At 42.3% G+C, this 16,200-nt stretch overlaps 2 protein-coding genes across 9 annotated transcripts in view; both read left to right on the forward strand.

Annotated features, from left to right (window-relative positions):
• Nucleotides 1-2,238, forward strand: part of XPOT (exportin for tRNA) — a 29,586-nt gene extending 27,348 nt beyond the window's left edge. For all 6 annotated transcript variants that reach the window (XM_075148903.1, XM_075148869.1, XM_075148913.1 and 3 more), the window contains 2 exons: nt 1,118-1,174; nt 1,670-2,238. In XM_075148903.1, the coding sequence (XP_075005004.1) occupies nt 1,118-1,174; nt 1,670-1,696 (84 nt within the window). In that variant the 3' untranslated portion in view covers nt 1,697-2,238. The remainder of the gene's footprint in view (nt 1-1,117; nt 1,175-1,669) is intronic.
• A 5,748-nt stretch (nt 2,239-7,986) lies between these two features.
• The window catches only part of TBK1 (TANK binding kinase 1), a 32,807-nt gene continuing 24,593 nt past the window's right edge, over nt 7,987-16,200 (forward strand). The window contains exons 1-2 of one of the 3 annotated variants that reach the window (XM_075148967.1): nt 7,987-8,037; nt 14,421-14,541. In XM_075148967.1, the coding sequence (XP_075005068.1) occupies nt 14,455-14,541 (87 nt within the window). In that variant the 5' untranslated portion in view covers nt 7,987-8,037; nt 14,421-14,454. Of the gene's footprint in view, nt 8,038-9,625; nt 9,732-11,693; nt 11,760-14,420; nt 14,542-16,200 lie in introns of those variants that run through there. The other 2 variants (XM_075148957.1, XM_075148975.1) reach the window with 2 other exon arrangements.

Here is a 16,200-nt window from a genome sequence, read left to right on the forward strand (position 1 = left end):
TTATGATTGTTAAGAGTTTTCCAAAGGTTAAATGGGAGCAAAATGAATACTGACAAAGTTAACCACCTACCATCCCTCAGTATACTTACTCTGATATTGCATATCAGAATAGGATTACTTTAGCGTAAGGATTAAAGTTACTGCAAATAAGGAGTCCAGTGCATGTGACTGTCTAAGCCATCTTCCTACTTTTAATTCAAATTTTAACTTGAGGGAAAAGTATCAGAATAGTTAGAGTAATAACTCAAAAGTAAAATGAAGAATGTTGAATGTATAGAAGGTGTGATGATAAAGGATGTGTTCAACACTACAGAACCTTAAGCCACAGCACTGGTTCTACTGTCAAAAATTATGTACAACATTAAGTGTGGGGTTTTTGTGTGCTTATTTTGGAGTAGTGTAAGAGGTTTCTCAAAAGTGAAACTTTACACCTGACCGTTGTCTCAACATTAAGCATTGCTAGCCATATGGTAAGCATTGCCATGAAGAAATTGTTAGATGAACACTGACAACTTAATTTTAATTGCAACTAATTTGGATACTACAGTAATCGGGTTTGCTGCATTAGGAGGCAATTATACTCATTATAAGACTTAAACTGTAGAACTTTTAAGTGGCATTAAATATATGTAAGGGTCAAGTATTATCTCTTGCTGGCGCCCCAGTGTTTTCTGATCTAAGATTATAACTTTTTCAAGTGAGAGACATGCTCTGCTGTAATCTGGAGTCACTTCGTGTATGCATAATACTTCTTCAGCGTAAATGTTCTTCTGAAGCCACCATTTCAAAGCCACCAAAAGTTACTGGAAAAGTTAAAGGTTTAGAATCTCCTTGATTGCAGTCCTCATAGATAGTCCCGTTTCTGTCTATTCAACTAAAAGTTAATGTGATATCCTGTACTTAAAAATACAATTTTTTCACCCCAGAATGCACTTGCCCTGTCATAGCCTATTACAATTTTTTATCCATAACATGCTTTTCTTTGGTTGCACGTTAGGGAAAATACAAACTAATATCAATGGCTTTACATACAAGGTATTCTATATGCTCCTAACATATCTCAGGTTGTCTTACTGCTTCATTTAGCTATCTAGTATTTCTTTATTCTCTCTCACAGGAATTCTGTCAAGCACTTCAGCAGCCTGATGCTAAAGTTTTTAAAAATTACTTAAAGGTAAAGATTATTTTTTTCTTTAAATAGCTTTTACTTCCATTTGAACTTTGTCACAAAATTCAGTCGTGGTAGTGACCTGAAGTAAAATTGAAATATTGAAATAATGAATTATTTAATAGTTTTTACTTATAGTTATTTGGAAAGCAGTTATTTGGAAAAACAGCAACAACAACAACAAACCTGTATCTGAAGAATCGTCACTTATACTCAGCACCTTGCCATCTCCTCAATAGCTTTTGATATTCTTGTGGTTTATGTTTAATAGTTGAAATAGCAAAAAAGTGATGCTATACTTGTAAAGAATGTGTCAGAATGCTTCATTTTTGAGGATGTGAGTGTAATTGAATAGTACAAGTCACATCCTTGAACCTAGTGTGTTAACCAATATGTTAAACAAGAAAATGAGCTCTGTCAAACTAATTATCTTACACCTCAACCATTCCATGTCTTACATTTCCTTTGTCTTAAAATGTTTTTTTAATAAATTTTTAACAGGTATTCTTCCAGAGAGCGAAGCCCTAAGGGAAGTACTGGAATCTCATGTACCTGTTTCCATAATCCAGAACTCTGGTTGTTAATTTATAAAAACGCTAACTCTTGTGCCATTCAAACTGGTTTTGTTTTTAAGAAATGTTGCTTTGTGCTTACATCAGTACGTATTTTAGCCTTTCGCAAAAAAAGAGAAATGCAAATCCCCCGTGTCTCAAACATGAAGGTATGTGACAACATGAAAAAAAAATCTGTAAACCTACACAAAGTTCTATTATGTATAGGATGATTTCAGCTGTAACACGTACAGCAATGAAATGACACTTATTTTTGAAATTAAATGTAAAAATCCCTTCAGACCATAGCAATGGTTATTAAAATGTGTACATTTTTGATACTGAGTAAAATGTTTTCATAAGACATAAAATTCATTTGTTCATGTATGGTGACATGAAAATAAAGCAATCAAAGTCATTCTTGTAGATAGTCATTTCATTGAAGTTGTCTTAATTATAAAAAATATATATACCTCCTATAAAACAGATTGGTTTAATAAATGATTTCATTTAAAAGTAGCATCTGGTTCTATCTTTTTTTATAAAAAAAAAATAAAATTTTATCCAGTGAAATGTTAAGTCTCTTCGAATCATTTTGGTTGAATCTTTAGAAGCTACAGCATTCTTTAACCTTCTGGCTGTTACATTTGAGTAGAACCTGGCAATTTTTCCGATGCTTGAATAATAAATTGTATTACAGTCTTGCATGTGGAAGGTGCTGGCAGAAAGAATTGCATTCACTGCAGTATTTCAGTAGGGTCAATGGTCTATACAGAGATGTACTAGAATGTTGCTACTTCTGTCCCAAAACTGTATCGGTTGGTCAGTTTGTTTCTTTGCTTTTTTTTTTTTAATTCTATGACATTACGGTTTTCATAGCTGTTTCATAGGGGCAGGGGGAAGCTAGGAGTCTTCTCATGCGTGGGATTTAATACTTTCCTTAAGAACTGATATCCATAGTAAAAACTGACTTGCCTCTAGCATAATCAGATGAGCATTTTTCTAGACTGTGTGGTGCTAGGTTCTTCATCCAATTTAAATGGAAATAAATGAGGAGGTGGATCAGAAACAGCAGCCAGGAGTGGAATGTGGTGATGTTTTGACAATACTCACTGCCATTCCCTCCCTTTTCACTGAGGGAAGAAAGTAGAGGGTGCTTACCTTTACTACAAGATTTTTGTTCCTGATTTTTGTACGTTTAATCAAAAGTTTGTTACTTGATTTGTTTTATCACAGATTAAGTGCTTGTGGCGCTTTTTATACTTCCTAGTCTCACAATCCCATTTCCCTCCCTTTGCTGCCATACCAATGCTAGAGGTCCCCTGGGTCCAATATCTGTTTCGTTTTCTCCTGTAGCACTAGAAGCCTTCCATCTTTGACTTGGTGCTTTGCAAATGCTGCCGTGTTCCTGCCCCTCCCCAGCTCAAGGGGCTGCACCCCCTGGCCACTGCAGCTATTGCCCAGTGTTTGCTGTCGGTCTTCTCTGTGTTTGGCTAGGTCTCCTTCTCCTGCAGTTATGGCAGCTTTACCACACGGAAGGAAGAGTTTTCACTGGGCGGATTATGAAGCAAAAAATAAGGTAGGGCTCTTCTCTCTTTAGCAAAGACGGAAGTTTTTTGGTTTTAAATTACAGTGTCATTGTAATGGAGTCACTCTTTCATACATGGTTTAGACTTTTGCCTTCTGAAGTAAGTGTAGTACTGCTGCTTTTAGTACTTTGTAAAAGCAGGAAAAATGCCTACACTTACTAATTCTGTTAGTATAATCGACTGTGTCATTTGTCTAACAGAGCATGATTTAGCTAATATCAAATTACACCCTCATGAGAAAAGTCTTTAAACTGGCCACTGCTAAAAGAGATTGCTGCTCTTCCTCATCCCCACCACCACCCTGTAGCTTCCTCTGTGCCAAATCTGGTGTTCATCTAACCCCATCTAACTAATAATGAGCTATTTGGGAAGCTGAAGTGGCAGAAACACTTCCCCCTCAAAGCATGTTGCCTGCCATGGTGGTGTCAGGTGAGAATGGATATAAAGCAGAGAGTGCAGAGTGTGGGAGTGAGCTGTGCGTGGCAGCCGTCGGCCTGGCTGTATTACAAACTTGTACTCTCACCTTCCATCCGTGACTGAAAGAGTATCCTGTAGAATGAATGGTTAGGTAGTCTGGATCTTCGGAGAAACTAATTTGGTTCAGCCTGAAGAATTCAAAAAGGATTGTTTACTTTCCTATGCTTTGACCCTGTTGAATCAGAACAGTGTACTGTCAGGGATTATGCAAGGTGTGAGCTGAAAAACAGGATCTGTGGGTTGGTTTCTATATCTTTAGATAAACATGTAAACACTGATTCTGGCTACTAGCAGGTTATTTTTTCTGCAATTTCCTTCAGCGATGCAGAGACCGCAGGTCTGCAGCTGTTACATTAGAGTTGGGTTATGTGGTGGGTATGCAGTGCCTAGTAACTATCTTTGCAAAGAATCAAGGTTTAAAAAGGCAATTGATGAGCTTTTTACTCTTCAGCGGGTCTCTTCTCCACTGGTTGCCCACTTTCATTCTGACAGATGCATGGGTGGTTTTATTTGTCTGCAGTTTGTCTTAGGGTGTTGCATTCAGTGTTTCTGGTTTGTTGTGAGGTGGGTACCTGTAGGTTATGCGAATTATGCATGTTACACAGGCACACAGTCGGAGGATGCTCTGGTGATTGTGGAGGTTGTTTGGTAGATTGGTTTTGCATTTGTTGCTCTAGCATGAAGGTTTTTCCCCGCTCACATTCTGTTTCTCTGTTCTTCCTTCATACGCATTGTTCATTATATCCCAAGCATTTCAGAGAAGTGGGAGAAAGCAGCCTCCAAAACAAAATTTTTTAAATCTAATAATGTTTTTTGACTGTTAACACTAGCCACTATTCCACTGAACTCTCCTAGATAGCTTCATAACTATGGGACAAGAGGAAGAATATAATTTGTGGACTACTTAGCATAAATACTTTTGGACTAAGATTTGTTTGGGAGCATTAATCTGTACATGTTATAAACAGCTTTGGAATGAATTCTCTGGTGCCAAGCTGGAAAAAAAGCAGAGCTAGTAAGAGCTGTCTTACATTGTGGAATTGCTTCCCTTCTCTCTCTGCAAAACTACAGAAGAGAAAATGGCTTAAATAATGTGGAACTACGAAAGGCAGTTGACTGCTTAATAGATTTGCTTATGTTGGTTCAGCTGTGATGCCACCTAAACATTTAAATCAAATATGGAAAACAATTTATCAGAGTAAATGGCTTAAAAGCTTCAGTTTTCTTTAGACAATTCTTTAATGATGGAGAAAAAACAACGTTTAGCTTGCTCAGGAATTTCTAGAGTTACTGTTCTCACCTGACTTACTGGTAAAATTAGTGGTTCTGCTTTTGGTAAGGTTGGTAAGATGCAATTTTTCACTCAAAATTTTTGAAAATCAAATAATTCAATCACATGTTTTTTCCTTGGCAAGCATCTACTGTGGTTGATTTCCACTTTCCCCTGTTCTTATCTCATTGTTGCTAGGTTGCCCAGAGGGTCCCAAGAGTAAGAGTAGAAGATGATACTGTATTTTGCCTGTTTTAATGCTCTCAGCTCTGGTTGGAAAAAAGCTTTGTTTAGTGCTTCCATGTTTGGAAATAGGGCCTTGGAAATTTGGAAGGTGAGATCACGCTTGCGGCCATCATATTTTCCATGAGATCCTTCAACCAAATATGGCTACTCACAGTCATTCCTCAGAGTTTTAGTCTGTGTGCCTGCAGTAAGAACTCTATTAGAGTATCCAGCAGCTAAGCACCCCAAAGATACAAGTCAGAATCCCAGGAATTACTGATCACAACTTTCCCTCTCAGTGAAAGTCATGGTTGAGCTGTTAATGTCCATTCTCTAACAAACACAGCTGCCTTGCTTTCTTCCTGTTCATCTATTTTCCCTGACCATACAACTGCTGAAACTGCGTCATTTGATAATACATCCATAGAATGGTATTCCTGTCTCTTCCAGGTGTTTCAGAAGCTGTGCTCTAACTTAATTCTCCTCACCACTACTTCAGGATGTGATAATTATTCAATATTCTAGAGCAAAGCTCCAAAATTATAATCAATTTGACTTTTTCCCCCAGCATCTTTTTCTTTTCTGAATTCTGGCTTTCAGAACTGTATGTGGGAGAAGACTCTATGCAACATGCCAGCTTCAGTTGCAATTTGTATAGCTGTATTTTTAGGATGAAGAGCTGTAATAGTATGCAGCTACAGACAGCTCAATTTGTAACGTGAATGAGAATCCAATACAAGAGAGGTGAGGAATACCAAAGTTTTACTAATACATTGAAAAGAAGTGGAAAGAAGCAAAGTAAAAATTTCTAGAGTGAAGCTGTAATGACACTTTCTGGTGTCTGTTTTTCCTATTCTTATATTCAACATACCATTTTCCTGTGATTCATACTGTGAAACATTTAGAGGCTAGAGAAGATCCTCCTTGCGTAAGGATCATTGATTATGTTACAAATATACCCTAGAAAAATGGACATCTTCATCGATTCAAGACCTGGGGAAAGCACGTGGGCTGGTAACTGCAGCGAAAGCAGTCAGACCCAGGGGCAGCCTGACATTGGGGCTGAGATGCTCTAGGTCCTAAGTGAACAAAGTCCTGGGGAACATCTGAAATCAGCGCTGACCCTGCTTTGAGCAAGGTGTTGGACCAGAGACCGCCTGATGTCCTATTCAGCCTGAATGAGACTATGATTTAAAATGGCCGGTTCCCAAAAGCATCAACAATACCGAGCCCACAGCTTGGGTTTATTCAGAAGCAGAAGCAAGTACACATTCAACATACAGAGAAAAGTTCACTGCCATTTTCCTGATTTTGAGAGGGCTTTTGCTAAAATCCCTATGAATGATCTGATCAATATTTCTGAAGAAGACAAAGCTGACCTATGGGTATCCACATGATGAAAAAATAAAAAAGGCTTGTAAAGCTGGGTACAGAGGAAGGAGTGGCATAAATAAACCATGTAACTTCTGGGGAGCACAGCAATGATTTGAAAGACACAAGGACAGAATGCAAGTGTGGTAGGGAACTATTCCCTGTATAATGCCAAAGCATTATGAAAGAAAACTCAGATGCCAACAAATGGGGAATATATTAACAGCATAAAATGCATCAAAATTAATTTATTGGTTCCACTAAGCAGAATTTTCCAACAAGCTTAGTACCTGTAACAAATGAACTAGCGGAAGTTTGGGGTTGTGATAAAGCTTAAGGAAGGTAAGACAAAAACAATAAACAAAGCCTGTGAGCAAAAGGTTGCTATCTTCTGTGTTTGCCAGTTTGTATAAAGCTTTCCTCAGTAGTGGCATCGCCTTTGTGGTTGTAGAAGTTGTTAAACTTTTATCTTAGGAAGGATAGGCTGCTAAGATTTGGGAAGATGGTAATTCCAAATGGGAAATGCAAAAAAGGATAGTCTTGGGGGGGGGGGGGGGGGGTGTTTTCTTTATTTTCCCACCGTAATTATGTTTCAATTACATTATACATAAATTAGAATTATCAGTATTTTTCCTTATAAAAGCTGTACAGACCATTTATTGGAACAGCAACATTACTGGACAGACACACGCACACACAAAAAGAGCAAGAGATAAATCAGCAGGGAACCTTGCTTTAAAACATTTAAGTAAAAAATAAGCGAGAGCACGAATATATGAAAAATACCAACACTTCGTGAGGTTTAACAAGGGTGAAACTGAGAGAAATTAGACGGGGCGGGGAAATATTTCTCCTGGATACCCCTGGGAAAAGCAGTCAGCGAGGTAAGGGGGGTTCACACAGGGAACCGTAACTTCAGCGGTCACCGGGCAGAGGGAAGACCGGCAGCCCTGCCTCAGGCGGGGGGCGAAGAAACGAAACGATCGCTGAGGCGGTTACGCAGCAAAATATCGCCACGGAAATCCTTACCGGAACCGGTCTCAGCTCCCTTTGAACACCACACCAGCCCAAATACCCGGAGCGACCGTTTTTAAGGAACATCCTACTTCCACTTTTCGGTGTTTCCCAGATGTTTCGCGGTCCCCTCGCCTCAGGGACCACCGCCGCCCCCTCACTCCTCAACACAGCGGCCGGCGGCGACGCCCGCCCCCGTCAGCCGACCCCCGCCACCCCTCACCTCAGCGCCCCGCCGGGCGGGGAAGGGCTGGGGGCGGCCGGGAGATGCCGGCCGCCGAGGCGGTGCTTCTGCCGCCCCGCCTCCCCAGCGCCGCTGCAGGAAGCCGGAAGCAGCCGGGGCGCTGGGCAGGCAGGGCGAGAGGCGGCTCGGTGCGTGGGGCCGGGGCTGGTGGGCAGGGCAGGGCAGGGTGGGTGGAGGCCGTGTCGAGCCCAGCTCAGGTGGGCGGCAGCGCGGAGGGAGCCGTTTCCCCTTGCGCGAGGGGAAGTGGCTCCCTACGCGCTGCCGCCGGGGCGAGATGGTTTCGGTTTCCCGGGTCGGCGGCGGGGCCTTCCCGGGAGCTGCCGGCTCCCGAGGAGGGTCGCGGGCGGCGGCGGAGTCCCCCTGAGGCAGCAGCGGGCCCGGCTGTGCATGCCGTTTCTGAGTGTGGGGCTGGCTGGGTCGCTTAGGCGAGCCTGTGGCCCTCCACAGCTTTCCAGGAGCTGCCGTCCCTGACAGAGGCCGAGTCCTCTTCCCCCATTACGGGCTGGAAACGCCGAGAGCAGTGGTGATGAGCAGCACTGGAGCCAGGCTTGCCATTTGTTTTGCGGGCCTTTGGAAGCGTGTGCTGCTTCGTATACATTCAGGCAGCAACTCCTCTGGCCCAGGGCAGGGTATTTCGGTAATTCAGATACTAGCTGTTGGGCTGGAAACTCCCGGAAGAGGTTAGGTGAAGAAAGCAGGGGTAGGAGGCAGGAACTTCAGGGGGAGAAACCTCTTTTCTAGGCGTTAAGAGAGGGCATACAGGAAAACATAAAACCTTTGTATTTACCAGACTGTATAGTGCTAACATAACATTTATGTGGAACCTCAGCACCTGTCGGCTTTGGTGGCATATAGCATCTTGCCTGTAGACAGAAAGAGCCATCACTTAATCATCTGTCCCTACTTGCCTGGTGAACGTGTACATTGCAGCTATTAACAGGGGAAGTACCTGCTTTGTGTGCTTATCCCGCGTGCCTGAGGTAACAGCAAACTTCTTCGTATTAATTAGAAGTAGTCAGTACTCCTGCTTCAAAGCATTGGGAGTTTAAAAAAAAAAATCACATTAGTAATGCAGTCTTTTTCTATTACAGTCCCCCCTGCTGACAAGTAAATTAGTAGTAGCATCACCAGAAGCAGAAAAATATTCAAAAAAACCCAAAAAGCAGCCCCCCAAACCTTTGAAATGCTAATGAGTCATGGAGACTCAAACTGCTGGTAGGAGAGATACCTTTAGATATATGTGAGGACCTTCTGGCTCATCTAGTATCAGACTTAATGACCTTAAGTGAGATGTAAAGAAATAGAAAGTTCAGCATTAAATCTAGTGACAGGACCAATTGTACAGTTAGAGATATATTTTTTTAATATGAAACTCTTAGTGAATTGATTTAGGAAGATAATGGAAGATAGGAAAAGAAAATCTGGCATGCTGAGTGTTTAACAAAGATCGGTTCTGAATCAGTCTAAGAAAGGAAAGGTATTAAATCAAAGGAGGTCTAACGTTATATAAGTTACTGAATCAAATTATTACAATTTGAAGATTAAAACTAAAGCTGAATGAGACTTTATGCCTTAAAAGTGAAGACTCCGCCAAAAGAGTGTAGACTTTGTTATTATTATTGTTATTTATAGACCACCTAACCAGGACGAGGAGGCAGACGAAATATTCTACCAGAGGCTCGCAGAAGTCTCCCAGTCGCTAGCCCTTGTTCTCGTGGGGGACTTCAACTTTCTGGACGTCTGCTGGAAATACCACACGGCAGAGAGGAAACAGTCGAGGAGGTTCCTGGAGTGTGTGGGAGATAACTTCCTGACGCAGCTGGTAAGCGAGCGCACTAGGGGAGGTGCCTCGCTTGACCTGCTGTTCACAAACAGAGAAGGACTGGTGGGAGATGTGGTGGTCGGAGGCCGGCTTGGGCTTAGCGACCATGAAATGAGAGAATACTCAATACTTAGTGAAGTAGGGAGGGGGGCCAGTAAAACCGCTACCATGGACTTCCGGAGGGCAGGCTTTGGCCTGCTCAGGACACTGGTCGAGAGGGTCCCTTGGAAGACAGTCCTGAAGGGCAGAAGGGTCCAGGAAGGCTGGATGTTCTTCAAGAAGGAAGTCTTAAAGGTGCAGGAATGGGCTGTCCCCATGTGCGAAGAACGGGTGGGGAAGATGACCGGCCTGGCTGAATGGGGAGCTCTGGCTGGGACTCAGGAAAAAAAGGAGAGTTTATCACCTTTGGAAGAAGGGGCAGGCAACTCAAGAAGAGTACAGGGATCTCGTTAGGTTGTGCATAGAGGAAATTAGAAAGGCAAAAGCCCAGCTAGAACTCAACCCGGCCACTGTCGTGAGAGACAACAAAAAATGCTTCTACAAGTATATTAATGACAAAAGGAGAGCCAAGGAGAATCTCCATCCTTTATTGGATGCGGGATGGAACATTGCCACCAAGGACGAGGATGAGGCTGAGGTACTTAACACCTTCTTTGCCTCAGTCTTTAATAGTCAGAGTGGTTATCCTCAGGGTACTCAGCCCCCTGAGCTGGAAGACAGGGACGGTGAGCAGGATAAATCCCCCATAATCCAAGAGGAAGAAGTTAACAACCTGCTACGCCACCTGGACGTTCACAAGTCTATGGGGCCGGATGGGATCCACCCGAGGGGAGCTGGCGGAGGAGCTTGCCAAGCCACTCTCCATCATTTACCAGCAGTCCTGGTTAACAGGGGAGGTCCCGGACGACTGGAGGCTTGCCAATGTGACGCCCATCTACAAGAAGGGCCGGAAGGAGGATCCGGGGAACTACAGGCCGGTCAGCCTGAACTCGGTGCCAGGGAAGATTATGGAGCGGTTTGTCTTGAGGGCGCTCACAAGCCATGTGCGAGACAACTAGGGGATCAGGCCCAGCCAGCATGGGTTCATGGAAGGCAGGTCCTGCTTGACCAAGCTGATCTCCTTCTATGAGCACGTGACCTGCCTAGTGGATGAGGGAAAGGCAGTGGATGTGGTCTACTTGGACTTCAGTAAAGCCTTTGACACTGTCTCCCACAGCATTCTCCTAGAGAAGCTGGCGGCTCATGGCTTAGACAGGTACACTCTTCGCTGGGGAAAAAACTGGCTGGACGGCCGAGCCCAGAGAGTTGTGGTGAATGGAGTTAAATCCAGTTGGCAGCCGGTCACGAGCGGTGTTCCCCAGGGCTCAGTACTGGGGCCGGTCCTGTTCCATATCTTCATCAATGATCTGGACGAGGGGATCGAGTGCTCCCTCAGTAAGTTTGCAGACGACACCAAGCTGGGCGGGAGTGTTGATCTGCTCGAGGGTAGGAAGGCTCTGCAGAGGGACCTGGACAGGCTGGATTGATGGGCCGAGGGCCAACTGTATGAGGTTCAACAAGGCCAAGTGCCGGGTCCTGCACTTGGGTCACAACAACCCCATGCAACGCTACAGGCTTGGGGAAGAGTGGCTGGAAAGCTGCCCCGAGGAAAAGGACCTGGGGGTGCTGATTGACAGCCGGCTGAACATGAGCCGGCAGTGTGCCCAGGTGGCCAAGAAGGCCAACGGCACCCTGGCCTGTGTCAGAAATAGTGTGGCTAGCAGGAGTAGGGAGGTGATCGTGCCCCTGTACTCGGCACTGGTGAGGCTGCACCTCGAATCCTGTGTTCAGTTTTGGGCCCCTCACTACAAGAAGGACATGGAGGTGCTGGAGCATGTCCAGAGGAGGCCAACGAAGCTGGTGAAGGGCCTGGAGCACAAGTCTTGTGAGGAGCGGCTGAGGGAACTGGGGTTGTTTAGCCTGGAGAAGAGGAGGCTGAGGGGAGACCTCATCGTGCTCTACAACTACCTGAAAGGAGGTTGTAGCGAGGTGGGTGTTGGTCTCTTCTCCCAAGTAACTAGTGACAGGACGAGAGGAAATGGCCTCAAGTTGTGCCAAGGGAGGTTTAGATTGGACATTAGGAGAAATTTCTTTACTGAAGGAGTGGTCAGGCCTTGGAACAGGCTGCCCAGGGAAGTGGTGGAGTCACCATCCCTGGAAGTATTTAAAAGACGTGTAGATGAGGCGCCTAGGGACATGGTGTAGTGGGCATGGTGGTGTTGGGTTGACGATTGGACTCGATGATCTTAGAGGTCTTTTCCAACCTTAATGATTCTATGATTCTATGATTCTATTATAAAAATACTGTTTTGACAAAAAAAGTATAATAGTGCAACACTGAGTTTGGTTTGGCACTGGATATGTACTCCGCGATTAATACTGGCATAATTATATCTGTGGTTTTACGAGTGAAACCAGACCTTGAGAACCCATTAGTGACTTGCTGGGTTTTTTTAAATCCATCGAATGATATTCAAGCTTATCTGTCACAAACTTGTCCTTTTGTTTTGTTTTCTTGCAAATTTAATTAGAAAGTAAGAAAGTAAGGGAAGAGAGCTGATCTCATACATAAGCTACCTCATCTTTATCACTTTGGGCAACATAATAATTCAGTCTCTAATAGGCTGCTAAAATTTTTAGTATTTGAATAGACATCGGTGAAGAAACACTGTATTTACTTGATCCTTCTGCGCCCTTTCTGTCTGCTTGGAAAGGATTCATTGTGTTTGTGTGTCTTGGTATGAGTCTAATGTTGCTTTGAAATAAATGACAAAATATACGTTTACTGGTAACGTGCCAGCTACCTTGTTACAAGCAGGGTTTTACTTATGAGGAATTTTTGAATTCGGAGATTTTAGAGAGTAGGCTATGCATTATTTCCTTGCAGACCTCTTCCTTACCTTCTATGCCTACATCATAGATAGCTCTTTGGCATCTACAGTAATTGCCAGCTGGGAGAAGTTATCTTATTGTACTATTGCAAATTGTCTTGTCAGAGTTAACTGAGAATTGTAATGGTTTGGGGTGTGGTGGTGTTTTTATTGGTTCAGATTTAAGATAAAACCTTTCTTCCCTTCTCTAGGCATTAAGAACTTTATCTAGATTTTAAAAATGGTGTTGCTGCATGACTCTGAATTTAGTTTAATGTCAGGTCTTTGCATCGTGTCATTGCATTCTGTATGCTACATGTCATTGCCTGGATGTTTTGGGACAGCTTTGCAAGAAACTCCACATCTTACATGAGGGAATAGCTAAATGGAAGTATGAAATCTGCAGTCGCTACGCAGAGAGAAATGCGTTCAAAGTCATGAGAAAATTTCTGTCTCTCTGCGGCGTGGCATGGGTACGATCAGGAACAGTGCAAAGGCAGGTGCTTCAGCTGGCTGCTGGAGCGGGATGGGCGAGCGGTGCTGGGGTGGCTGGCGTGCGGCTTCCTCCGCTCTCCTGCGGTGTACGCTGTGAGGCTTCTGGTGGTGTCATCTTGTGCACCAAGGAGCTCTCAAAAAGTGCCAACCACCTTCTCGTAATAAACATGCACAGGAAATTCTGTCATACCTCTTCTTCCAGTAGTTACAGGAGAGGCTTTTTTTGTTTCTTTTGAGTCTCAGTTAACTCTTTCTTGCCAGTTATCGTAGGCAGATGCAGGGTCCCCTGCCAGACTGTGTGGAAAGGCTGCTGCTGTAGGACCTTCTCCTGGTCCGGTTGCCATTTTGCTCTTAAGATTCTTTAGATCCAGGAAGCTACATCTTTGATCTTAGAGCCTTTTGCTAGATTTAATGGCAAAATCAGTGCTTTAATTAAGCCAAAAAGGTAAGGGTATTCACCTGCAGCTCCTGCTGTTTTGGCAAGGGGGGAAATCTGGCAGTTCTAATGGCTTTTTAAATTGTTTTAATTTAATCGAACTTTCTCTCTCTCGAGTATCTGACAATTTACATTTCAGGAAGGGTGGGGAAGCCAGGCTGTCTCTCTAGAAATGATGTGACATACCAAATGTGAGATTTTAGAAATGAGAGAAATGTACCTTAATTTCTTCCAGCAGTAATCGGTGGTTCTAACAAGTAGCTGAAAATACCTGTGTTAATTGTGACTTTTATCTAGCTCATGTAAAAATAGCTTTTTGTAAATAGTTAGTCCAGTTCCTTTACAGTTGTACTGAAGTGCAGCTTCCAGAGCCAAAGTGATCCAAAAGATCTGTATACATATCTGCCATCATCTCTAATGTCTGTTCTTTGGCATATATACTGAATAATGGAATTCGATTACAGGTCTTGCTTATTTTCAAAAGACCTTATGCACGTGTTTTTGACTCTTTCCTATAGTTTTTGTTACTGTATCATTTAAACACCTGTGTACAATAGAAAAGGGATTATAAAGCTTTCACTTTTCTAGTTGATTTTTCAAACAAATTTTGGGGAATTAAAGACCTCAAATGCAGAGAGGTATTGTGTCTATGGCATTAGTTTTGATTGTTGAGCATGTTGTTGTTTCGTTATTTCACCTCTTACTCCTCTGCTTGGTTGTTCTTAATTATTTCTGTATGTCTTTGGAGTTGTGGCTGGAGTTCTTCTTTTTTTCCTTCTAATTAAAATAAGTCCCTTTCGTGTATTTTACTAAATTATAATTCAATATTTTTAACCTTTTGTTTTTAAGGTGGAAAAGAAAACTGTCTAATCAAAGAGCAAAGATGCAGAGCACTTCAAATTACCTCTGGCTGTTGTCTGACATTCTAGGACAGGGAGCTACTGCAAATGTTTTCCGGGGACGACATAAGGTTTGTGAGGAATTACTAATCTGAGTAACATGTAAAACTGAATTTTTTTCATATGTGAGTAGTGTCATGAAATCAACAAAAAAGCATTCAAGATTTAGGCCTAAAGCAAATATATCTTTGTAACTATTCATACTTAGTTTTTAATTTTTAATATTCATCCACTGAATTAGAGTTCTATACAGTTATTTCTGAGGATTTGTTTTTGATACTGCATTATTTGTCCTTGTAAAATATGAACTGTTATTAATTTTTCATTCCTCCATTCTTCAGTTTTATGGAAAAAATACTCCTTGCTTAAGAATTTAAATAGGAATAAAAGTCTTATCAGTTTTTATTACATGATATGTTATTTTTGTCTTTGTTAAATTCTCTTTTCATAGTTTTTCCCTGTTTTTTTAAAACCTGTTTTTTGTGATTTCTGTGATTAAGTACCGTAAGTGAAATATTCTTAACATATTATCGTATTGGATGAAGTTTCAGTTAGTCTTTGTCCGTAAGTCAATGCTTCATACGTGTCTAGGACACCATCTTCTTGGTGACATGCCTTGAGTAACCAGTACAAAATAGTACATCTTTGAGCAGTTTTGCCATATAAATGTTATACTGATGTGTATGTTGTAACCTGAGTGAGGGGCTAAAATGACCTTACTTGTGTAGGTCATTCTATTCCTATGAACTTCACGGTATGTCTCACAAAATGAAGATAACCCTAGCTGTGAAAGTGATGTTCCCTTATAGTAATGACAGTCGGTGTGAAATCAATATGAAGTTATATATAAGCTACAGTGTTTTCTATGTTCCACATTTAACTGTGAAGCAACACTAAGCAATAATTTAGCAGTTAATGTGCTTTTCTGGGTGAGTGAATTTCAACACAGAATGGTTCCCCTGCAAAGCTTATGGTTTCATGGTTGCACCTCTCATCACCCTCACTAGTCTGAGCACATGACCTGCAGCTCATTGTCAAAGGGAGAAAACTTTTACCTGGGCGCCTAGTGCACATAAGTGTGCTGTACAACACACCTAGTCTAAGCACAGGAGGGCTTTCTCCTTAGAAAGAATCTGTCGAATACTGCTAGTGTAAGCTTATTCCTAGAGTGGGCGCAGGGAGGTACTTTGCCCTAAGAGGAACAGGAGTTGCACTCTCAGCTGGTGCTGTGGGTGCCTGAGCATGTTGGGGCTTAGTCCCACTCGAGAACTTAAGTCTCTGATTAAGCTCAGGACTGTGCTCATGTCACTTATTATGTGGGTTTGAATTGCTTCAGGAATTTGCATGAGTGGTATGTAGTGCTTGACACTGCCTTCTTTGGAAAAACAAAATACTGCTTTATTAGTATAAACAGAACAATAAAGAAAAAGAAAGCAATGTTTAGCTTCCAAAAATTGTCTCTTAAGCAAGCCAAGATTCTCAACTGTAGTATGTGCGTGTCTCTTGCTGATTTGTGCAAGTGGCTTACCTCTTGCTGAAAAATTTTTTTTCAGCGAAGTTCATGGGTCATTCTTAAATGTGTAGCCTTTCTTATGCTAACTGTTCTTTTTTAAAAGCACTTAGATTTTGTGGGCTAATGTTGAGTTTCCATTCTGCTAGTCTGTTTGCTTCTAGTCTATATTAAACGAAACCAATATACACATATTTTTTTTTAGTGGGGTCTTAATTTC

Source organism: Calonectris borealis, chromosome 1, assembly GCF_964195595.1.
Source record: "Calonectris borealis chromosome 1, bCalBor7.hap1.2, whole genome shotgun sequence".
Taxonomy (NCBI): Eukaryota; Metazoa; Chordata; class Aves; order Procellariiformes; family Procellariidae; genus Calonectris; species Calonectris borealis.